The sequence below is a fragment of the Suricata suricatta genome, chromosome 2, assembly GCF_006229205.1.
Source record: "Suricata suricatta isolate VVHF042 chromosome 2, meerkat_22Aug2017_6uvM2_HiC, whole genome shotgun sequence".
Taxonomy (NCBI): domain Eukaryota; kingdom Metazoa; phylum Chordata; class Mammalia; order Carnivora; family Herpestidae; genus Suricata; species Suricata suricatta.
The window spans coordinates 62,948,973-62,972,802 of NC_043701.1; the positions used below are offsets into that span (position 1 = coordinate 62,948,973).

At 48.2% G+C, this 23,830-nt stretch overlaps 1 protein-coding gene across 9 annotated transcripts in view; it reads left to right on the forward strand.

The window, feature by feature from the left end:
- Positions 1-23,830, forward strand: part of SRPK2 (SRSF protein kinase 2) — a 243,042-nt gene that overhangs the window by 213,678 nt on the left and 5,534 nt on the right. For 3 of the 9 annotated variants that reach the window (XM_029927575.1, XM_029927590.1, XM_029927579.1), the window contains exons 7-15: positions 1,616-1,781; positions 2,948-2,973; positions 4,693-4,939; positions 5,620-6,102; positions 12,274-12,374; positions 12,490-12,597; positions 17,075-17,144; positions 17,761-17,853; positions 18,173-18,265. In XM_029927575.1, coding sequence (XP_029783435.1) covers positions 1,616-1,781; positions 2,948-2,973; positions 4,693-4,939; positions 5,620-6,102; positions 12,274-12,374; positions 12,490-12,597; positions 17,075-17,144; positions 17,761-17,853; positions 18,173-18,265 — 1,387 coding nt within the window. Of the gene's footprint in view, positions 1-1,615; positions 1,782-2,947; positions 2,974-4,692; positions 4,940-5,619; positions 6,103-12,273; positions 12,375-12,489; positions 12,598-17,074; positions 17,145-17,760; positions 17,854-18,172; positions 18,266-18,296; positions 18,442-23,830 lie in introns of all 9 variants that reach the window. The other 6 variants (XR_003904454.1, XR_003904457.1, XR_003904456.1 and 3 more) reach the window with 5 other exon arrangements.

Sequence of the window (23,830 nt, forward strand, 5' to 3'; positions counted from 1 at the left end):
ATGGGTCTTCGTTTTTTCATTTTCCTTTTGAAACCTCTGTCCCCTCATTTCTTAATACTGTCATCTGTTAACGTTGTTTAGCCACACAGAAGTATTGGGCTCTTGCTGAGAACTTACTAGAATTGGATCATATTTATGTATCTTCTTGTCTTTTTCCCTACCTCCTGTCTGTTGTAAACAAGACCCCTAAATGATTTAAAGTGATATTTATTAAATGCTAATAAGTATTGGGCTTATAGAATTTCTAATGTATAGGAACACAATGGGAATATTTTAAAAAATATTTTTGTTTATGGAAAGAATTCCTCTCTGATGGAAATAATTCAAGAAAAACTATGGCTTTGTATTTAGGTCACTGCACTTTAAATTTTGTGAGTCTTGTTTCTGTTGATATTTTGTTTCAGCACTTTTAGTAGATACTAAGACATGTAATACACCTTTTCTGCAATATTGAAATGTGGGCACATCATTAGACATCATGGAAGTGCAGATAAGTGAGATGCAAACTTTACACCTAGTAAGGTGACGAAAATTCTTTTTTCAATGTTTAATTTTGAGAGACGGAAACAAAGCACAAACAGGGTAGGGGCAAAGAGAGGAGGAGGCACAGAATCTGAGCTGTCAGCACAGAGCCTGACACAGGGCTCAAACTCATGAATGGTGAGATCATGACGTGAGCTGAAGTTGGACACTTAAACCAACTGAGCCACCCATACTCCCTGAGGGTGACTAAAATTCAAAAGACAGCAATGTGTAAGTCATGACGAGGAAGTTGGAACCCTCATACACTGCTAGTGGGAATGTGAAATGGTGTGGCCACTGAGTAAAACAGCATAGGAGTTTATTAAAAGAGTCACCATAAAACCTAACAATCACACTTCTAGGTATATATCCAAGAAAAATGAAAACATGTGTCCACACAGAAACTCATGCATGAATGTTCATGGCAATGTTATTTATAATAGCCAAAATGTGGAAACAACCCAAGTATCCATCAGGTGAATTGCTAAACAAAATATAGCATATCCAGTGGAACATTATTTATTTGACAATTATAAGAAAGTACTAATACATGCTACACATGGATGGACTTTTAAAACATAACGTTACAAAAGACCATTTTGTATGATTCCGTTTATATAAAATGTCCAGAACCAGCAAATATATGGAGATAGAAAATAGATTAGTGGTTGCCAAAGGCTAGAGGAGCTGGGAAGAGATGAAGAATGACTGCCAGTGGTGTGATGTTTCTTCTTCCAGTGATAAAAATGCTGTAATTTACATACTAGTGATGGTTGCACATCTGCAAACCATTGACTTGTCCACCTCAAGGGTGAATTGTATGTGAATTCCATCTCCGCAAAGTTGTTAGAAGAAAGGGTATTTATAGATGCATTTACTTCTGTGAGCATAAATTATCTCCAGAATGATACACATTGGTTGCTTATGGGAGGGGTCTGGGCTCCTTTGAGGGTGGGGGCAGGAGGGAGATTTTTATTAAATACTCTGTGTCTTTTGTACTTTGTGCCTGTGGTTATATTATGTACTTTACAAGTAAATATTGACCAGTAAAGGTATTAATAACCCATTTCTTCTCTTGATTTACTCTGGCCAGGTCCTTCAGGGGTTAGATTATCTACACAGTAAGTGTAAGATCATTCATACAGACATAAAGCCAGAGAACATCCTGATGTGTGTGGATGACGCATATGTACGAAGAATGGCAGCTGAGGCCACAGAGTGGCAGAAAGCAGGTGCTCCTCCTCCTTCTGGGTCTGCAGGTGAGGGCGCCGAGCCAGCTTTGTTTCATTTTGTTTGAAGGCACTGAGAGCCTGCAGAGTCGCATGCTGAAGGTAGTTGAGTCAAGCATGTACCTACTAGGAACTTTCGTAAGAACCCGATTGCTAGAAATGGTAAGACCGTTTTCTTGAAAAGGACGGTGCCCCAATTAAATTGTGCTATAACACACCTAACTCCGTCCTCCCTTCAAATATCATTTGAAAGCTTAAGTGCTGCCTCACCCATGCTTGAACATTTTCTTATGCTGTACACTTCTCTGCAGAGGAGTATACAGTCATGGATTACTTGCAGCCAATCTGTTGTCACCAGAATTTTTTTCCAGTTGCAGGTTTATTAGGATGCTTCCCCGTCTCCAGTTAGTCTACATCAACCTGGGTCTAGCTTTGGAGTCTGTTAGAAATAAGACCCTAGTGTGGGAGAAGACCAAATGTCTTGAGTATTGGCACATATAGTTATACGTCAGGTTTTCACAGGGGCTGCAGCAAAGTGTTGACTACTTTCAGCATGTTATCTACGCCCTAGCGCCTTGCCAGGCGAGCATGCTGACTGAGGGATAATGTCCTGTGTCTCCCGGGCCTCTGGGAGGTGCATCACCTCCTAGGCTGGTCTTCTACCATTAGGGTGTGTTTTTAAGATCATAGAACCAGAGTCTGTCAGGCTGTGGCTGCTGGCAGAGGTGGTCATGTGATTTCTGGAGTCTGTGCTGCAGTATTTGATTTATTTCAGCTGTATACACTTGCCAACTAGTTGTCAAACAGATGTACATCCTCTTATCTAAATTGTTCATTTCATTGTCTATAGAACAAATTTAGTTAGATGACCGTGTGACATTTTTTAACTCTTCTCCATTTTCTTATCAGTGCTTTATGTTTGACGGTTTTTTAAATAAATGGGCATTTAATTTTAGATAAATAAGAGAAATGACTCCATATGAACCACCACTGCTGTGCCTTTTAAGAGCTAGTCATTCATTGGAGTTGGAAAAACTTTGTTTAGATCTGTATGATTAAGGAGCTGTGATGTGGAAGAATTTTCCAGCTGAATAGCCATTAAAAGGCAATAATTACTTCGTTTTACAATTCAAATTACCTACTGAAAGATATGTCTATTTTCCTCTAAACATTCATTTTGTTTCATTTCATTTTAGTGAGTACGGCTCCACAGCAAAAACCTGTAAGTACTTATTTCACACACACTTCTACTCACCTTCTTGGATTTTTAAAAAAATTTTTTAAGTCTTTTAAATAAGTTTTTTAACATTTATTTATTTTTGAGAGACAGTGACAAAGAACAAGCAGGGGAGGGGCAGAGAAAGAGGGAGACACAGAATCCAAAGCACACTCCAGGCTCTGAGCTGTTAGCACAGAGTCCGACACGGGGCTCGAACCCACGAATCATGAGATCATGACCTGAGCTAAAGTTGGACACTTAACCAACTGAGCCAGCCAGGCGCCCCTCACTTTCCTCTTCAAAGCAGCTCTTCCTTATTGAGCTTTTCAAGTTGGAACATTAGTTTCTGCTGGTTTTCGCAACGATTTTCATTTAAGGTTGTTTGGGGATTGGATCGTACCTTTCTTTATTCCCTTCTCACCTGTAGGTGTTTAACACATGTTAAGGTAAAGGGTGGGCATGTTTACAAATGCTGTGTATCCTTGAATAGATGACGTGCCGCTTGGACAAGTTGAAGGGATTCTTAGAGTTGAGGTAGTTAGAGCTCTTCCACCTTTGATCTTCATTTTCCCTGAGCGCTCACTTTCTGGGGTGCTGTTGGCGGAGTCTGATGAAAGGAGACGTGGTCAAGATCGGGTTTGAAAGTGTAATTATCACAAAAATGCCTAATATTATTTCTGATTTGCTTCCAAGATCCCTGTTTTCCTGAAGCTTGTATTCTAATGTGTTCTCCCGCCGGTAGTTAAGTATAAAAGAGCACTGTGTATCTTGTGGTCCAGTCAAATGAGACAAGCTGCTTGGAATTCAGTCTTGCTCCAGTGTGAGTGTCCCTAAGCCCGTTCAGTTCCAGTAGAGGATAGAGCGTATATGTTTTCAGTTGATGAGTCATGTGCAAATCCTAAAAGCGCTTTACGAACCCAGAAGCTCTTGAAAGGAAATGCTGAGAACCAGAGGGTGCTGCCAGGAGCCCTCGCTTGGGAATGGAAGTCCCAGTGCAGGCGGCAGTTGTAGCGATGAGGCCACCTGGCTCGCCGCGGGGCCCTGTCCGCGCCGGTGGCCCTGCTGTGGCTCGAGCAGCTTGTTTTGATTATTGATTCCGTGGAGAGACGGAGGCTGTCATTGCCAGCACTTATCAAGTCGCAGACTGAAACTGTGGCTTTTTCTTTTTTTTTCCTTTACTTCATATGCTCGTTTCTGACAGTTTCTACAGTCTCGGCTGTTGATAACAACAGCTCGGTGTGTGAGACCCAAACACAAACAGTGCTGTTCACCAACAGTGACTGAAACACACCTCTTTCGGCAGGGCCTCCTTTTCGGGCAGAGTTGGGCGAGACAGGAAAGACGGGGGAGGTCGTCAGCTTGTTTACGGCAGCAGCAAATAAAACTTGCTAGGGGTGCTGCTGGTTGAAAGGCCAGAGTATCTTTGTGTAGTACACTCTGCTCAGCGTTTAAATGAAACAGACTTCCTGGATCGGAGCCACATCCCTCTGAGGACAGGGCCTACTGGCAGTCCCCTTCCATGATGTTGGATGTCACTGGTTTCTTTTTTCCAGTTTTACCACGATCCCACCCACCAGGTTGGATCGCCTGTATGGGCATTTGGTTTTAATGAGTAACTCAGACCTAAAAAAACAGGATTGGTTGGGGTTTGCCACTTGCACTCTTTCATAGTGCTTTCAAAAGAAGCACACTGACCTGTGTTGTTTTCTTAACATGTTGTAGATAGGAAAAATATCTAAGAACAAGAAGAAAAAACTGAAAAAGAAGCAGAAAAGGCAGGCTGAGTTGCTGGAAAAGCGCCTGCAGGAAATAGAAGAGTTGGAGCGAGAAGCTGAAAGGAAAATCATAGAAGAAAACATCTCATCCACTGTACCTTCCAACGAACAAGATGAGGAGTACCACCCAGAGGGGAAGCTCAAGACTTCCGGGTTAGAGGATGCAGCCCAGGGCGAGCCTGCGAATGACAAGGGTCAGTCTGCACGGGGTCCTCATGCCTCATTATGGGGCACCCACCAGGTCCCCACTCGGGTGGACTTGGGTGTCGCTGCTTCACACGTGAGAATGAGTCTTTCGATCTCCTGATTGGGGAATATGGGAAACCGTCTGCCACTTTATTTGTAAAATGAATGCCAGAAATATGTTAGTATTTCATAATAGTTTTTTTAAAATGGAAAATGTCTACCTAACACCACATCTTGAGCATGCTAACGAATGTTCTTTGTTTTGTAATTAACCTTTACCCTCACTGCAACATACCCACATTTTCTGAAGATTGTAGGAGAGAGGGTAGAAGTGGAATTAGTCCTTTTTCCCCCAAAATCTAACTTCTTCTAATAAGAGTAAGCCATTTATTTACTAAATGAAAAATAAGATTAAGAAAACCTAAGAGTTTATCCTGAGAGCCAAGAGGTATTTTGCTGTGTAATACATAAACTATACACATTCAGGGGGTTCAGTCAGTGGACCACGTGACTCTCAACCTTCGAGGGTCACAAGTTCGAGCCCCATTGTGGATGTAGAGCTTACTTGGGGGGGGGACAAAAAAGTAAGAACATTCAAAATTGTCTCCTCTTGGAGGAAATAAGTACCTAGTGCCACTGTGTTAAGGAGAGTAACACGTTCTGATTCTCAACCCATCAACTTTTTAAGGCGAGGCTGAGGACCAGGAAGAGAAAGAAGACACTGAGAAAGAGAACACTGAAAAGGATGAAGATGATGTGGAACCGGAACTGACAAGCACAGACCCTGCATGGATAGAGTCTCCCAGAACCAATGGCCATATTGAGAACGGCCCCTTCCTACTGGAACAGCAGCTGGATGATGAAGATGACGATGAGGAAGACTGCCCCAATCCTGAGGAATATAACCTTGATGAGCCAAATGCAGAAAGTGATTACACATATAGCAGCTCCTATGAACAATTCAATGGTGAATTGCCAAACGGACGACATAAAATTCCTGAGTCCCAGTTTCCAGAGTTTTCCACATCGTTGTTCTCCGGGCCCCTAGAACCTGTGGCTTGTGGTTCTGCACTTTCCGAGGGATCCCCGCTTACCGAGCCTGAGGAAAGCAGTCCATCCCATGACAGAAGCCGGACGGTTTCAGCCTCCAGCACTGGAGATTTGCCAAAAAGTAAGTGACCCTACCCACCAAGTGTCTGGTTTCCGTGGCTGGAGTGTCCGAGCCTTGACAAATACTGTGAAGGGGATTGGCCGGAGGTGTGCATGTCATGTATGTATGCATTTCCCACGGTCATTTTACTCCATGGTCGTAAATCACACTCCATATGATTTTAAAATGTCTTCTGTCCCAGTAGAGCTTTGTCTGGCTCTCTGAGTATCACATCTGTTTCTGAGCTTTTCTCATCCTCTCTGTATCCATCTTTAGTGACATCCACTTTTGTAGAAAACTTCCATGTCCCGCAGCTTACACCTGTGGCTCTCACAGAATATGTCGTTTAATATTTGCACTTCCATCTCATAGTCTTGCTTTTGGTTTTTGTTTTGTCTCATTTCTATTCAAGGAAAAAATGTATCTCCTCTTCGTCTGTGTTGAGGAAGAAGTCTCTCCTGGTTTTAGGAGTCTGCTGTTGAAATGTCAAAGCCAATTTAAAGCGAGGGGCATGGTAGTTTATGTGATGACGACATCTATCAAGTGTTTTGAGAGTGAGAGCCCCACCGCCCAGCTATGCCTGGGACCTGCTCAGGGACCCCAGCACGCAAACCCAGGGCACCCCGGATGGTTTCCATTCTAGCCACGGAGGAGCAGCTCGGAATCCTCCTCTGCTCCCTCTGCTGGCAAGAGTGGTTAACACGTGATGGGTCGGTTGATGACCCAGCCATGCAGGTAGCCCTTGGAGCCCCCGCAGCCTCTTGCAGTCCTGCAGGTGGGGGCCCTGCAGAGCTGACTTTGTCACTCAATGGCTCTAAATAACCACCCTAGGAATGTGGGTTCTACTCCGTTATTTCTTTATCTTACTTGGGTCAACATACCCTGTTCCTTTTTACTTTTACCCTGATCAAGGACTCTTTGAAGGTGCTTATAAAATGCTTTCACATGGAAGGTGGGTTTGTGTAAGTAAAAACTCACCCGTGTCTGTCTCCTTCACACTACTCTGACAGACTTGGTGACCAAATGTTTTCCCTACACCAAAAGTCTCTCTGACACCAGCTGGGTGTCTTGCGATTTGACTCCATTCTGACACTCTCTGGAGACAGAACCACATACTACAGGCTAATGGCTCAATCCCACCAGACACCCCCACCCCCTTCGCACACTAGCAGCAAGCCCACCTTGTCACCTGTGCTTCTGACCTGTCAGCCATGAATCAAGGGTTCCCATGACCTTCTCCTCAGGTTCAGTTAATTTGTTCCAGCAGCTCACAGAACACAGGAAACCTGTTTTCTTGCTAGATCCATGGTTTACTGTAAACGGAGAGAGAACTCAGCAGGGGCCAGATGGAGGAGATGCGGAAGGCGAAGCTTCCGTGCTCTTTCTGGCGTGCCGCTGGCCCCACGGTCTCTCGCATGTCCCTTCATACCTCATGGGTCCCTTCGCTTTTAATTCCCACTCTGGTTATGTCTGCTGATCATTCACAGCTTCCTGTCTCCTGATGCCAGAATTGTCCCCAGTTTGGTCCACATGAGCCCCTTCAGATGGTCTCTTTTGTCCTTTTGACACAATCCCCTTGCCCTCTGCTGCTTCCTCTCTCTCTGGAACCACTTCCCAAGCTCACACCTGCCCTGCCCCAGGCTGGAGTCAGCCATGTCTTCTGGTAATTTCTGTTTTTAGTTTTTGTTTACCTTGTGTCACGTACATAATGTATAGGAACAGTGGAATGTGGGGTTTATGAACAGGCGTCTACTGAGATAAAGGTTCAGACACTTGTTCTTGAAGGAGTAAACCATGGAAGGGTTTGCAGTCGTAAGTATAGCATTGCTCCTTCCCAGCTTGTTTTCAAGACCTGATGAAGAGTGTCTGTGTGTAAATGGCATGTTCGCTCTTGATTCTGGACCTTTGCATCTGCCTTTCTTCCTGCTGGGAGTTCTCCTTCCTTTTTTCCACTGCCTGTCCTCTTGGCAAACTTTTACTCTTTTGCCGGCCGGCAGCGCAGACACCTACCCTGCATCGCTTCCCACCAGGGCCAGTTCCCTTCCCCTCTTTACCTACCGGTCATGCCTTTCCTAACTACACGCTCCTGGTTTCCAGCAGCCTTTCCCTCACCATGGTGTACAGTCGTTGGGAGCACTGTGTGTTTTTTTCCTTGTACCCTCAGCACACAACTCAGTGTTGCCATAAGCATTTACTGAATAACGAACAATCAAATGCGTGATAATCTAGTGTTTCTCTTGTCCCACCTGACCCCGTCCACCATCGGCACTGCATCCAGTCCCAGCACCGTCTCTCTTGTACCAACGTCACATTGGGGAGAAATAGATCCATTCTTCACTTTGACCCAAATCTCTCACCAAGGAGACCTTTTGAGTATTGTTAGATTCTAGGTACCCAGCAGGGACAGGGTCTCCTTATCCAATCATTTGTTTGGAGGCACTCAGTTTTGGTTTCCAGCTTGGTCATTTTGTAACAGTGCAAGGCCTCCTGCACGGGAGGGGTTTGTTTCCTGCGTGGAAGGAATGGGGCCCAGAAACTGGTAGTTGGCCGTTTACCTCTGCGAGAACACAAGGCAAGGGCCACAGGCTGTGTTCAGAGCTGTTATGGATCCCTGTCGTTAGAGTAGGGCACACCCATTAGGAAGTAGCAGAAGGGAAAGTCAGGCCGGAGGAACTCCCCTGCCAGGCTGAAGGACGCACACGGTTCCCTGGAGTGACTGGGAGCCATGGAAGGCCGAGGAGGTGGGATTCCTCTTGGATTATTAGCTCTAGAGTCTTGGCATGTATCTTGGCCCATCCCATCTGGTCTTGCTGGCTTTACCTGCAAAGTACTCACTCTCACCTGGTAATGACCCAGATCACTGCCAGTCCTTGCACGAGCTGCCCTTGTGACTCTTGCTGCCTGGCCTGTCCTCTGTAGGTCACATCCTGTCCTGTTCCCTTCCTCTCTCTCTGTCTCTCTCTCTCTCTCCCCCGAAGGACCTGCAGTGCATTTCCACTCAGCATAACAGCCCAATGCTTTGCTCTGAAGCCTGTAGGCCCTCTACAGCCTCCCTCTCTGGCCTTGTCTCCCCTTCCTCCCTGGCTCATTCTGCACCTCCCATGCTGGCTTCTTCTTTAAATTTCTCAAAAGTACAAGTCCCCTTCTCCCCCCTTTGCACTTTGCATTTGCACCTGCAGGCTTCTCTGCCCAGAGTCTCTCGCTCTCCATGCCTCCTTTTGTTCAGAGTCACCTTCTCAAAACAGACCTCCCCTAAACACCCTCATCATGGTCCATCTCCTTTCTTTGCTTTGTTTTTCTTCTTTGCGTTTAGAGCCGCCTGACATAGCATGTGACTCCTTTATTTTTACTTTATTGTCCATATCCCACCTGGTGCATGAGTTTCCTAATTTGGGATGTGGTGTAGGGACCTTGCATGCCCTATTCATGCTGGTCCCAGTGCCAAGACAGCACACAGGAGAGACTCCGTAAATACTCAGGGTAGGAACAGGCCAGGGCCAGGCTCAAGTGTTAGATCTCCCAGGGCCTCGTGCTGAACCTTTGGATGCTGAGAGGGTATTCGTGCTTTTACTGGAGGAACGCTTCGAACCAGAGGGAGTCGGCTGAGCACAGTGCCTTGCACATAAGCTATGGAAGCGCTCTGCTCCCTTGGAGGTGCCACCCGCTGCCCTCTTCCTAGTTTCTGGCATAGCTTCACAGAATGAATAGTGTCTCTTGGACCCCAGGCCACCTGAGACGGGTTAAGAACCCTGTCCTTTGCAAAGTGATGTATCCCCACTTTTCATTCCCTCGTTGGAAGAGGCAGATGGTGAGGAAGAGCTGTGAGAGGTGACCACAATAATGACTCCACAAGATGAGATGATCTCAGTCCTGGGCAAAGCAAAGTTCATGTGAGTCCCTGGCAAGTGCCTGTTGTTGGAAATGGGCTGTTTTGAGGGTTGCGGTCAGGTAATTCTTGCACGGAGAGACGGAAGTCAGAATTACCAAGTAGGTTGTCCTTTACCTTGTTTGTGTTCCTGTGCAGTTCAGACTCTGAGATGAGTTCCCTGGTGGTTTTTGGGATGCGCTGTGAGCGGGGCCACCGTCTACAGACTGGAGCCAGGAGGGTGACAGCTGTCATCAAAGAGACTGTTGAGTGATCGTAACTGAGGGTGTTCAATACAAAGAAAGAGTATAGAACATATGTGATAACGCATCTTTTCAAGTACATCTCTGGTTTATTGACTCATCTGGGTCCCGGGAGATGTCTTTAGGACACCTAGGAGCCCATGACAGGTCGAGACACCTCCCTGCACCTCATACTCTCAGTCAGAACTAGAGCCTCACCCTCTTTTCCCTTAGGCCGCTGATCTCAGTAGTTTGACTTCCCCTCCCCCTGTGCCTGCTCTCTGCCAGTGGAGCTTTGGTTCTGGCCCCAACCTGCGTGGGGGTGAGGGGGGTGGCCAGAGGCAGCCCCAGCCTGAGAGGGTTGGGGATGTGGGGGGTAGTCTGGCTGGTCCCAGGCACCGGTGGAGCCCCGGCTCTCCCAGGCCACTTGATTGATCGATCGGTTTGGGGTTGGGGGGGTGTGTGGCATGGCAGCCCTTCTGCTTTCTTGAGCACTGAGCCTCATGGAGTCAGGTCACTTGCCAGAGTCTCACAACTTGTTGGTATTGAAATTTCTAATTGAATCTGGCTCTGTAACCCTCAAATTGCATTTTCTTGCCTGCTGACTATTCTTGATTGAATGAGATGAGGGATTCATCTGGCATTTCTGGTGCTGCCTGTCTATCCAGTGGGTCAGCATTTTTGTTTCTCCCAGAGCTCTGTTAACTCCCATCCCTCAATCACTGTATCTAGTTTGCCTCCTCGTGGTTCTCTGTGCTTCTTCCCTTCTGGTCATTTCCAAGTTCCTATGTTCTGCCAGCTCAGACCACCTTTAGTGAAGCGCACAGTGGGTCCGCATCCTTATAAAGAGGAAAGTGGTCATAGGGCAGATGGCAGCAAGGGGACACGTGAGCCTGGCCTGCCCGTGTTAACCTGCAAGCTGGAGGAGTGGGGCTAGAGGGCTAAGAGTTTGGCCCGAGGGCGCTCTCATCCTCTGGCCCCTCCTGGGGAGCTCTGTAGGTGCCCCCACGGAGGGATGCCCAGGAATCAGCCCCCTGAGTACTGTGGGTATACCCAAAAGGAGGTTTGGCTTGTTTTAGCAGTGCCCAGCTCTGAGCAGATGAAAGGGTATTTCGTGTTCTGCATTGAGTGGACATTTCTGTTTAGTCTGTAAATACCATCTAAGCATTACATCTCCAGTAATAAGAGCCATGGTTACATCTCATCCCTTCCAGAAATTGGAGCTTATAAGTCAGTTTGAGGGTTGAGAAAGATGCTCACTCCAGGATTTTCTGTCTGGGCCTCTCCAAGTCAGTTTTCTTTGTCACTTGCCCCCTGATTAACTGTGCCCAATGCAGGCATGATCTAGGCCTGTCCAAAAAGCTCTTCTGGTCCCAGGAGTCCTGAGAAGTCCAGCCCTGTGTCTGCTGTTGAGATTCTCTCGGGGTCACTGAGGTTCAGAGTGGCCTGAGTATTTGATGAGTTCAGGAGGGACCTCAGTGGTTTGCCTTGTGGCTCAGGTGGCCTCAGGAGATCTCTGTTCTGGAGCATTTCTTGTCCAAAGCAAAACCCAAACTGATTAGTCCTGGCCTTTAATCTGTATTTGTTAAGCAGCCGTCATCTAACCTCTACGGCCTCTGTGCTCGGCCCAAGCAGGAGAGGTAGGTGATGTGGCTACCAGGTGAACTGTGTGTCACTTAGGAAGGGGTTGGCCGTCTGGGAACGCGTCCTCTCTGCCTTACTGTTTTGTGTAATAACACACCAAGATAGATGTGGTTTGCTATGGGCTCTGATGCAACGAGGAGCAGCTAGAAAGATGCAGAAGGAAGCAGAGTAGGGTCAACCTAGCGGAGAAGGAATATAAGGAGCAAGGGCAAGGTGGAACCACTGCGGTGTCTGGGCAGCCCAATGTGCTCTCTCATGAAATATCTTCTAGGGATGGAGACCAAGAATTTCAAATTCTGTTGAGTTCAGTTTGCAGGGTTCCAGGCCTAAATGATCCTCCCCTCACGTCCCTAGAAAGGGAGACTGCCCGGCAGACATTGTGTGCGCCCGTGCAAGCCGCTTCTCCCAAGCACTAACCGTCTCGCTGTCTGCCCATGCTAGCCAAAACCCGGGCGGCCGACTTGCTGGTGAACCCCCTGGATCCACGGAACGCAGATAAAATTAGAGTTAAAATTGCTGACCTGGGAAATGCTTGTTGGGTGGTAAGTAAAGTTTTCTTTCTAGAACATTGTGGTCATGATCATGTATTGGAAGACACTTTTTTTCTTTTTTTAATGTTTGTTTTCCTCCATAGTAACACAGTCTGTTCTTTTCCAGCATAAACACTTCACAGAAGACATCCAGACGCGTCAGTACAGATCCATAGAGGTTTTAATAGGAGCAGGTTACAGTACACCTGCTGACATTTGGAGTACAGCATGTATGGTAAGAACGGCCTTTGCCATTTCCTTCCGTGTCCGGGCTCATCGGTTAATGCTCATCATGGGACAGTCTCGCCAGTGCACATGGTCTGAGTTTTCCCGACTGTGGTGTTGGTCTGCTGTAGGATGAGCGGGGGCAGTGTTGCTGTCTTGAGTGCCTTGAGAATTGGAAGAACACTTCTCAGATGTGCTCTGGGGTTTGGTCTGTGATAGATGATCTCTACTCAAAGGCCCTCTTCAGCCCACCGCCTCCAAGAATCACAGCCTCCGCTGCGGTGACAAAGTGACTTCAAGTAATTCTGTCTGGTTTGTGAAAGATGGCAGGTTGTACGCAGCTCTGCCCTTGCCTCACGCTGCGAAGAAGGATTAGACAGCGGTGTCTTCAGGAAAGGTGGTCTGAGGGCGAAAGGCGAGAGCCCTTCTCGGTGACCTCAGACCTTCCGTCCTTACTGACAAGGAAAGGATTTCCCCACACACCAGTGTTTAATCTGTCCTCCTTTATATATGAGGCAAAATCTAGAGAATATTCTCTCCTGCTGCTGTAGGCCGTCCACTCATTTCTGAGACTCCAGCAGCTGCACAGAGTCCCTTTGACTGAGTCTGTTCCGTAGAGAACACGGAGATGTTTTTCCTGGGAGTCTCAGGATGCCTTTTCCTGCCGTGTGTTATACGGGTATACTTGTGTCTAGACCCTCCCCCAGGCCCTCACCAGTGCATCATTTTCTCACTTGCTGTTGACCTGTGACCTGCTGAACCTGGTGGGCCCTCATCCATAAGCCAATTCCGTTTCTTTCTGGGCCCTGTTTCCTAGCCAGTTCAGCTCCTTCCTCTAAGTGGGCTGTACTTTGTGGTCCCGTGCTGGAAAAGGGTGTGTGGAAAAGGGAGTCCTATTTCATGTTCTTATTCCATATTTTCCCCCACATTCTCTGATGTCTTTAAAATGAAAGACTGTGTGTAAAGCTTGGCACTTCTCACTAAAAAGAGCAACAGGTAATTAATACATATAATTGTCTTTTATTCAAAGATTAACAATTATTTTGAGTTTGCTGGATTGTATGCCCCCTGATGCTACAGTGAGAAGTGTCGTGCTGGACGATATGAAACAAAGTAGTTGTTGTGTAAAATTATCAAGATCTGAGGCAACGGATGTGGTCAAACAGATCCGAAACATTGGGCCTTTCTATTCCCACCTTGCTCTGACAGATAATACCAGATAATTTTTAAAAGTAAGTTTTTTAATGAGTATCAAAAACATAAGTCTTTGCTGTGCTAGGTATGGGAAAGAACAGCTAAAAGAATTGGTGGGCCTGTAACGGCTGCTTTGAGTTTGGAAACTGCTGCGAGGAGAGGACTCAGATGTAGAGGGCAGGAGGGGGTGGGGGGCCCGGACACGGTGGGAGGCAGAGGTTAGGTCAGGAGGAAGGGAGCACTTTCAAAAATTGGAGCTTCAGGGGAGAAATGCTCCGCTCCAGGATGTGGTGAGGTCAGGCCTTACTTGTCCCCAGCAACACAGGAGGGGCCGTGCCAGGCTGCCCGGAATTAGACTCCAAGAGCTCTTTCAACTCTGAAATCCTGTGCTTCTAATTTGGGGTGTTAAATTTTGGTGATATAACTGAAAAAATAGGACAAGATCACAGAGACAGGAGAATAATGGTGGAGCTCAGGGCGATTTTATACCTGGTTGTGTTTGCCTTCCATTAGATTAGGACTCGCCCCTCCCCGCAGCCCCCACAGCCTGGCGGCTCCTGCTGCTGCGAACAGTTCTGTGGACATCTCCTTCCTCCCGCCCCCCCTCCCCCACTCCCCTTGGACTGAGTGTGCGCTCCCTCGCTGCCTCCACGGCTCCTTATGGGTGGTTGCTTTAATGAGTCAGATGTTAGAAGCATGATTTTTCTGGACCGTTCCTCACCCCCACCTCCCATCCCTGAAGGCCAAGGCTGAGAGGTCCCTTCTGTTCTTCCCAGAGAACCTGGTAAACACGAGGCGGTTTCTCTCCACTCCTGTCCTTTTGTAGAAGTTTAGGAACATATAGTATATTAAATTCATGATGCCAGGCTCTACTCAAGCCCCAGGTTGTTCTTGGTGGTGAGGCCTGGAGTCCTTTGAGGACACAAACGGCATGAAGACTTGCCGAGGCCCCACTGGGTTTGCGAGCTCCTGCGTGGCGGCTGGTGCCTTTGCTCTCATCAGGGAGGAGGGCTCTTCAAGTTGGAGGACAGAACGACAGAACAAGGCAGAGACACTGAGATATGTATCCTGTTGAACCTCTTTTCCTTTTCTTGAGTCTTGGGGCCTCTCCCGATAGAATTTTTGTATGTGATCTAAAAATTCTGTGCGGGCCAAGGCAACGACTGATGTGCACTTGTGTGTCAGCACTGGAGCAAGGACTGTCTACAGGCCCCCCGGTGAGCTGCATTCAGTGCTCTAGAAATAAGAAAAGCCAGGCTGGCACAGGTCACTTGTTCGGCACTGGTCACATCACAGAAAGAATAGGTGACCTTATTTATTCAGATTGGGGTACTTGGTGTGGGGGGAGGGCATTTCAAGAAAGAGGTGTCAGGTCTCCCCGAGACCTGAGAACAGAGTTTACTACAGGGGAATACCTTCTGAGGGGGTCTGGTCAAGTACAGAGGATGGAATCCAAGGTTCCGAAGCATAAAAAATCCCAAGAATTAAAGCAGTCACAACAGAGGATCTGTCAGGAGTAACCTAAGAGCTGAAGGTGGTTCTCTTTCACCTGCGTGAAGGCAGGTCATGAAGCACGAGAGCCCACGTTTCCATCAGAATGTCTGGATCTGCTCTTCATGGTGTGCTTCTTGTTAAGGAAATCTTGTCCTTCTCCAGAGAACCGGGACCAGATGGAGAGCCTCCATCCTACCTCGAATCTTCCTTCTCTCTTCTAAAGCATTTCTTTATAGGCTTCTTTGACTTGAGTGTTGCATTGAAAACACGTGGGTGCTAATCGAAATGGTCATCTTTCAAAGAACACTCTGTTGACCTACCTTAGTGTTAGGCTGTAAGAAATAAATTCAACCCGATTGAAATGTCTTTGAAAATGAGCGAGGAGAGAGAGTTCTCAGGGGAGGGTTAATTAAGGAGCAGCCGTGGCCCCTCCGTGAAGTGCCCACAGTGGCTTCTTCTCCATTAGGGTCTCACCTTTTCTGGCTTGTAGGCTCTTTTGTGTCCTGGATGGGGAAGACTCTTTTGGCCATTCAGTAATCCCCTTGGATTTGTGGCCATAGGTGAGGTTGGGTGGAGAGGAAAGGCCCCGGATGAGGACTTTCCCTGGCCCTGCTGCGCCTGCTTGACCAGCTTACTCGGTCCTGGGACGGGCATGTCCTGGCCCTGTGGGATCCTGACTTCATGCACCAGTGCTCTCACGGGGTAGCTGACAACCATCTTCTCACCCCACTGCCCTCCTTTGTTTTAAAAAAAAAAAAATGATGAGGAGATGTGGTCCTGGCCTCAGTGCATCCGCCCTTGATGTGTTAAAGACAGTACTAGGCAACGGGTCCCTCCCGACCCACTCTGGTCGTGGACAGAAGGAGGAAGTGATGGGTGCCATGACAGTTCATCGGGGGTGGGAGTGAGAAGGGCCCTGACCTGCAGGCGTCAGTGATGGGGGTCGAGGCCCCTGAGCATCTTTCAGAACAGCAAGACCCAATCAAAAAATTGAAGTAAGTATAGAAAAAACAAATACAGGATTTAGCCTTTTCCTTAAAAAGTAAAATAAAATAAAATTTTAAACTTGGTATTTGATCATCACAGCAGTGGCAGCTTGCCATCTTTATATAACATTAGCAAATTAAACTCATGGTCCTGAGACTTTTTCTTTCTTTTCTTTTCTCCTCTTTTCTTTCTTTCTCTCTGTCTTTCTTTTAACAAGGGGGGAAGAGTGCGTAGCAGAAATGGAAACAAAGGGTACCCCTCACCTGCCAGCATGCTGGGGGCTGGGTAGTGGAGTCCCAGAGGCAGGCTGGCCCCCCCTTAGCCTCCTCACCAGGTTCCTCCTGGCCCAGGGCTCAGAGCCTTCTGTTCGGCTCGAGGGTTTCCTTTGCTTGAGTCAGAAATGGGAGAAGTGCTGAGGTGCTGAGCAGAGCTCCTGGTGACTAAGGCACGAAGGTCTTTGCTTCAAACGAACAGTGGCGCCCGCTCTCCAGAGGCCACATGAGCCTATGGGTGGAAGGCAGGCTTGAGTCCTGGGCCCGGCGTTGAGCTGGGGCGCCCCCCACCCCAGACCTGCACACAGCTGCTCATTGCAGGCACGCAGCCTTCACACCCTCCAGTAGAGGAAATGGGAGAAAATTTCTGACGCCTCTTTGACCTGAGAGGAAGAAAAACGTTGGTGTTGAGGTGTTTCAGAAGGCTCTTGGGTTTGATCAGATCCTGCTAAGACGTAGGTCTCTTGTCTAAGGAGAGAAAGCTGCTGCCTCAGGGCCAGTGTCTGTGAAGTGCTTAGCGTGTCATCTGTTGTGTCCTAGGCATTTGAGCTGGCAACGGGAGATTATTTGTTTGAACCGCATTCTGGGGAAGACTATTCCAGGGATGAAGGTGAGTAGCGCTGCCTGCCAGATACCTCAGGCTGGGCCTCCTCAGAGGCCTGAGCTTCCGGAGGGTATTGTGTTTCTGTACTGAAACAGAGCTGTGTTTTGGTTTTCAAATGCCCAATTGAGATGCTTTCCCCTGAGCTTGAAGCCCCCTCAGGAACAGTGGACGGGCAGCTCAGCCCGGGCCCACCTCTCCTTCCCACTGGCCTCAGCCTGGTGCCCAGCAGCCGGGGAAGGACAGGCCGTGCACCTCCCGCCAGGGCCTCTCTGTGGCACTTTTGTCCACTGATCCGCTGCCCGTTTCACTGTCCTGTGGGGAGCCAAGTTGAAAACCTGGGAATTCTGGCCTGAATTCCATCTGTAAAGCTGACCATCTCCATGCTTATTTGCTTACAGTGCTGGGGTGGCCTGGGGTGAGCTGGCATCAGTCACCGTCGGTGCTCCAGATGGTGCCTGAGGCCTCCCAGCCCCAGAAGCCTCTGCATGGATGTGCTGCAGACATTGTTGATTTGAATCTATTTCTGGTTTTTTACTAATTTCAATTTTTTCCCCCTCTTCTTTTATCCCATCCTTCCCTGTGCCCCTCCCATTCCCGTGTCCTGTTTTTCTCTCCTCCATAGACCACATAGCCCACATCATAGAGCTGCTAGGCAGTATCCCAAGGCACTTTGCTCTATCTGGAAAATATTCTCGGGAATTCTTCAATCGCAGAGGTAGTACCTCTTCTTTCTGAAAAGCGCCACGATGCAGACAGAAACGGGATAGCAGCTGCTGATTGTAGCGCTAATGAGGACAGACGTTTCTCCTAAATTCAGAAAGCAAATTCATGTGCCGATTTAAAAGTTGACAGGGAAGGCCGCGCTCGACCTTGCCGTGGTCACACCGTGCGTCCGGCCACACCGCAGAGCCTGTGCTTGGATTACCCAGGTGGCGCTCCGTTTCTGTCTGCGCGGGCGGTAGCAGTGTCTGCATGCAGTGTACTGATTAAACTGTCGTGTGTTTCTGTTTTGCTGGCAATGTTTCCCAATGCAGATCACATAGCATTGATCATTGAACTGCTGGGGAAAGTCCCTCGAAAATACGCTATGTTGGGAAAATATTCCAAGGAGTTTTTCACCAGAAAAGGTAACGGTATTTATGCAACACTAATTTTCAGCATAATCCTCTCCCAAAAGGAGAAATTGTGCATTCACATGTGGGCAGTGGAGAAAGACCTGGACCTTTACAGCTGGGGAATTCTGCTGAAGAAAGCTCTCAAGAAATAAGCTTGATGCATCTTCCATCTGTGGAGTACGGATTTTGTAAGAGTTCCGCTTCCTGGCACCCTCTGTCTCCTCCCCACCCTCTCCTCTCTGATCTAAGCCCAGTCTGGGTATTCATGGATTTATGGGAAGGAGTTTAAGTGATTTTTAGAAACCAACTAGACTTCTCTTTCCATGTCCCATGTTGTTCGCCGAGCCTGAGTGTGTTTGCCACGGAGTCGAGGCAGCCTAGAGACGAGGCTTTAGTGAGCATCCCTCCGTGCCCTGCTGGGTGTGTCTGAGCTCCTTGTGGCGTGGGCCGCTGAGACGCTGTGTCCCCGCCCCCCCCCCCCCCGCCCCCCGGCCCGGAGAAATGACGTTTTGTTCTCCCCCACTCTACTCACATTGCGTTACAGCTGATTTACTTGAGTAAAAAGGCACCAGGAATTTATTTTTAAAGAACCCCTCCCCCGCACCATATTCTTTTGTGTGAGCACATTGGGCCTCTTAATTATAGTTTTCCTGCTTGGATTTTTTTTGGCAGGGAGAGGGAGCAGTTGCATCCCCTTTTAATAAAGAACTTTTAAAGTTGGTGTGAGCAGGACATGAAGTTTCTGGAAATTTCTGAAAGTCCAACATGCTCTATCCCTTCCTGCTTTAGCCAGATTTGGAGAATTGGCTTTGACTTTTCATTTTCCTGTGAGATGAGGTAGTCCCCTCGAGTCCTAATCCCTTACTATATACCCTTCAGTGATGACCGACCACCCAGTGCTTGTCCCATCCTTCTACTGGCACATCCCCATTAAATGTGCAAGACTCGAATGCGCTATGCCGAAGCCGGCAGTTTTCTGTTCCACTTAACCCCGAGCACAGTGACCGCTGCTCCCAGTGTTCCTAGGACCGCCCAGTGGAGAACCTCTGAAATGTGTAACTAGCTGCCGTTATTTTCTTACTACCTTTTAAAGGCTTGTTACAGGGAAGACAGATTTGTCAGGAAAAACTGCTCTTCAGACAACCTATGCTGATTTTGGTGTTGAGAACAGAACCCACCTCATCTTTGAGTTTGGGTCACATGAGCAAGGTACATGGTTCCCCTTATATGCGGGCCCAAGTAAGCCTGAGGCTAGTAAAATAGCTTTGCCACTGAACTCCATTCTGTGACAGCGTGGTGTGAGGCTGGGCACGCCATGTCTTCATGTCATCTCTGAACCTCCCATTTCCTGTGCAGCACAAGGGACCATAGTAGCTCGTGTCATGTTTGCTGAGGCAAAGTTACAAACAGGAAAGAAAACACTGTAAACATGGCGGACTTCCAGACAGCAGGATTACTGAGCTAGAGGGCTGAGTTTCCATAGGAAACATCTTGAAAATGGTTGAAGGGCTGAAGCAAGGAAAGCTCTGGATTACTGTGGCTTGGAATTCGGTGTGCTTGAGGAACGCTGTTTTAATCAAGGCAGACCCCTCTTCCACATTTCAGAATGCTTTCAGAGCCTCTGAGAGATGGCCTGGCCCCTGGGAAGACTTGGCTGGCAGATGACTTGCAGGGAACCCCCAGCCACAGCTGTTAACCACTGTCAGATGGAGGCTTGGTGGGGGAGGGTGGCCAAGAGCTGCCAGCCTAGTATATCATGAAATAGGGGACATTGCTGACCTGCTGATGCTCTAGGGGAGGGAACAGGCACTGGAGGACAGGGCCTTAGCACCTGCTCCATCAGCCAAGCAGAGAATCCGCCACAGACCAATGAGCAGAGTTCTGGCACCAGGCTGGGGGCGGGGGGGATGGTCCTTATTTCCCACACGGGCATCAGGCCTGGGGGACCAGCAGCCAGTAAAGACACACAGGATTTTCCCTTTAGTTGTGCTGCTGCTGCCTTTTCTCTGCAGCGAGAAGCTGCTTAGCATGCCTGGGGTCCGTGCACTGTCTGTGGCTTGGGAACCGCTCACTAGGCACAGCAGGGAAGAAGAGAGACAGGAACGACAGGAGGGGACCCAAATATCGAGGAGGTAGAGCCTGTGGTCAGGTTCATTCCTAGAGGCAGCTGCTCTGAGGCCCTCGGGCCTGCCCCTGGGACAGCACCTGCTGGGTGCCAGCCCAGAAGCCCCTCCTCACCCCACTCGGCAGGTGCTGTCCTTGGGGAGTGGGCTGATGAGTGATGTGTAGTGAACTGATGCCGGTTAGTGAGTGGCTCTGCTCAGAGCTGCCTGACTTTTGTAGCCCTTTGGGCTGGAAGACAGTGTTCTTTTCAGCCTCCCCATCAGCAGCTCTGCTCCTGGGACTGCTCGTGGTCTGCATGTGACTGCTGCCTGTCCCCAAACAGGCATACAGAGCTCTTAAGAGCTCTTGCCCAGGACCATGAGGCCGTGTCTTCCTGTCGTCACCACACATGCGCTTTAGGGCCTGAGTGCATGGGCTCTGCTGGGTCACTTGTTGGAAGGTGACCTGCAGGGTCAAAATCCATTTGGCCTCCATGGTGACAATAGACCAGATGCATTGTGACTAAGTGTTACTGTGGTAACTGGAGCCCTTTCTCCCTTCCTTTGGATATGGGGGAGGGTTTCTGATGAGGCAAGTGACTGGGAATAATAAGTGGAGATCAGAAGGGATTTAGGGTTTTACAGAAGTCACAGAAATATTATTTTGATGAATGATGGCCTGTCATGAAAATAGATTTCACCATGTCCCCCAGGATGAGAGGAATGATTTGTTACATAAAACCCGAGTTTTGACATGCCCCCCTAAGGATTGTGTGGGGACATACATTTTGGAAGTAATAAGATCTTAAAATTATCCATAAACAGTTTTTAAGTACCTTTGTGCCAGAACTGACACAGAGAAAAGCAAAATCAGAAACTGTTACTAATTTGCTTGCATCCCTTTGGAAAATGGGCAGCAATTGAGAGGCAGTGAGCTGCACACTTTCCAGCTCTTTGTCCTCCTGGGGGAGCCCAGGCCACTTCCTCACCTTGAGGCCTGCGAGGAAGAGTGTGGGGTCTGTGTGTGGAAGCTAAAAACCAAGTGCAGCTAAGTGACCTCTTCTTACGTACAGTTCTGGGTAAAATGATAACTGAGTAGGTATTTCTTAGCCTGGAACTTCCCAGTCGAGCTAGATGTTTTGTCAGAGCAGGTAGTTTCTGTTCTCATCCTGTTACAGTTTGATAATCAGCAAGTTATCCCTCTGGGTGTGGACATTAGCCACTAAAGATCTTGCGTAGAAATGCACTTGCCCTACCAGAAGTGAGCGCCTCTGTGCTCTCTGTCCATGGTCCGTCCCGCTGTGGTCTGACGGTGTGTACCCCTCCCCTCCGAAAATTCATGTGTGGGAATCCTCACCCCCAGAGGTGGTAGTATTAGGAGGTGGGGGCCTTTGGAGAGTGCATAAGGTCCTGAGGGCAGGGCTCTCCTGGTTCAGATTAGTGCCCTTGCCCTGTGCACCATGTGCAGAGGACAGAAGAGGTCTGTGACCCAGAAGGGGGCTCTCACTGGAACCCAGCCCTGCTGGCAGCCAGATCTGAGACTGGCAGCCTCCAGAACTGTGGGGAATAAATTGGTTATTATTTATAAGCCACTCAGTTTGGTCGTGTTTTAAGGTAGCAGCCGGGGTGGAGTGAGACAGGTCCCCAGGGAGGCTCCCAGCGCTCGTCATGTGCCGAAGCAAGAAACCGCGCGGTCCGGAGTATACCTTCCGTCGACCCACGATTTCTGTGTTGGAAATACCAGAGTAGTTTACTTTTTTAAGAAAAACGGTTTGATTCTAGGTAAGGGCATCACATGTGCTGGAATGTAAGAGAGTGATCTGTGTTGGACCAAAGACCTTAAGTGCAATTCAAAGCGTGCAAGAAACCAATGCAGACAGGGCGCTGGGTGCCTCAGTTGGTTAAGCATCCAGCTCCAGGTTTCAGCTCAGGTCATGGTCTCACGGTTGGCTCTTAAAGGGGACGCCGTGTTCCGCATTCTTCTTTTTTAGTGTTTGAGATGAAAACTGTTAGAATGATTTCAGCTCCTCTCCAGAATCGCCCAAATCAACAGATTTCTCTTATTTTTCTGTAGAGTGAGGCCGCCGTGGCCTCTGGGCCTGTGTAGGCTGGTGCTGTCCCACTCATCGCCATGGCTGCGGGTGGTGAAGTCCGTCAGCGGCTGCGGTTTGCTGACTGCACAGGCAGGCGCCAGGCCCGGGCATGAGGCCGCCTTGGGGATGCCTGGGGCTGATCTCCCCATGAGCGGACTCGGTACAAATGACTAGAAAAGGCTCCTCACACGACTGAGTCTAAGCTAGTCATGTTTAAAACATGAATGACTTTAACTACTGTTTCACTCTAAACATCACTTCTGAGTTGTGAGGATCCTCTGTGAGATCAAGGACACAGTCTGTCCTGTTGGGTGTGGGATCCCCCACAGCCCAGTGCAGGGCAGGCCTAGAAAATGACTTAACCAAATTAGAAACGTGATCCTGTGTTGAGTCTTCATTTCTGGTGAGCCAGAAGGTGGTGACACTCTGGCCCTTGTGGCCCAGGCAGGCCCGCATGCAGGGCCCCGTTTTAAGGCTGTGTGGTCAGCAACCCCCCCCCAGGACTGGGGTGCAAGGCGGGAGGGTGTGGTGGTGATGGTGTGCACTCTCTAGGCAGACAGAGGGACATGGGGAACACCACTGAGACATTTGGGAAAATCACAGACCTACAGATCATAGGTCTGAACTAGTGTTTTAATAATTTCATTTTGAATTTGAGCATATAATGCAAAAAATGTTAAATTCTTGCTCTAACATGTTCAGCTCAGTTCTGGTTAGTTCATCCCATGTATTCCTGTCACTTATCACGAGCTGCAAGTCAGTGTTTGTTTCTAGTGTGTGTACTTACTAACGCAGCATTGGAATTCTTTTCTTTCTTTTTATTTTTTTAGTTAAGTTTTTAAAAATATTTATTCATTTTTTGGGAGACAGAATGCAAGCAAAGGAGGGGCAGAGAGAGGGAGACACAGAATCTGAAATAGGCTCCAGGCTCCAAGCTGTCAGCACAGAGCCTGATGCGGGGCTTAAACCCACAAAATGCGGGATCATGACCTGGGCGGAATTCGGACTGTCATCCAACTGAGCCACCCAGGTGCCCCATTGAATTCTTTTAAAGTTATTACCTTGTTGTAAGCTTTGTTCCCGTTTTTTTAATAACGCCTTTATTCAGATACAGCCTATGTACCATAGACTTCACTCTCTTATTTTTATTTTATTTTTTTTAATGTTTTTATTTATTTTTGAGACAGAGAGACAGAGCATGAGCCAGGAGGGGCAGAGAGAGAGGGAGACACAGACTAGAAGCAGGCTCCAGGCTCTGCGGGGCTCCAACTGACGAAGGTGAGATCATGACCTTAGCCGAAGTTGGAGGCTTAACTGACTGAGCCACCCAGGGGCCCCGAATTCACCCTTTTAAAAAGTGTATAATTCAGTTGGTTTCAGAA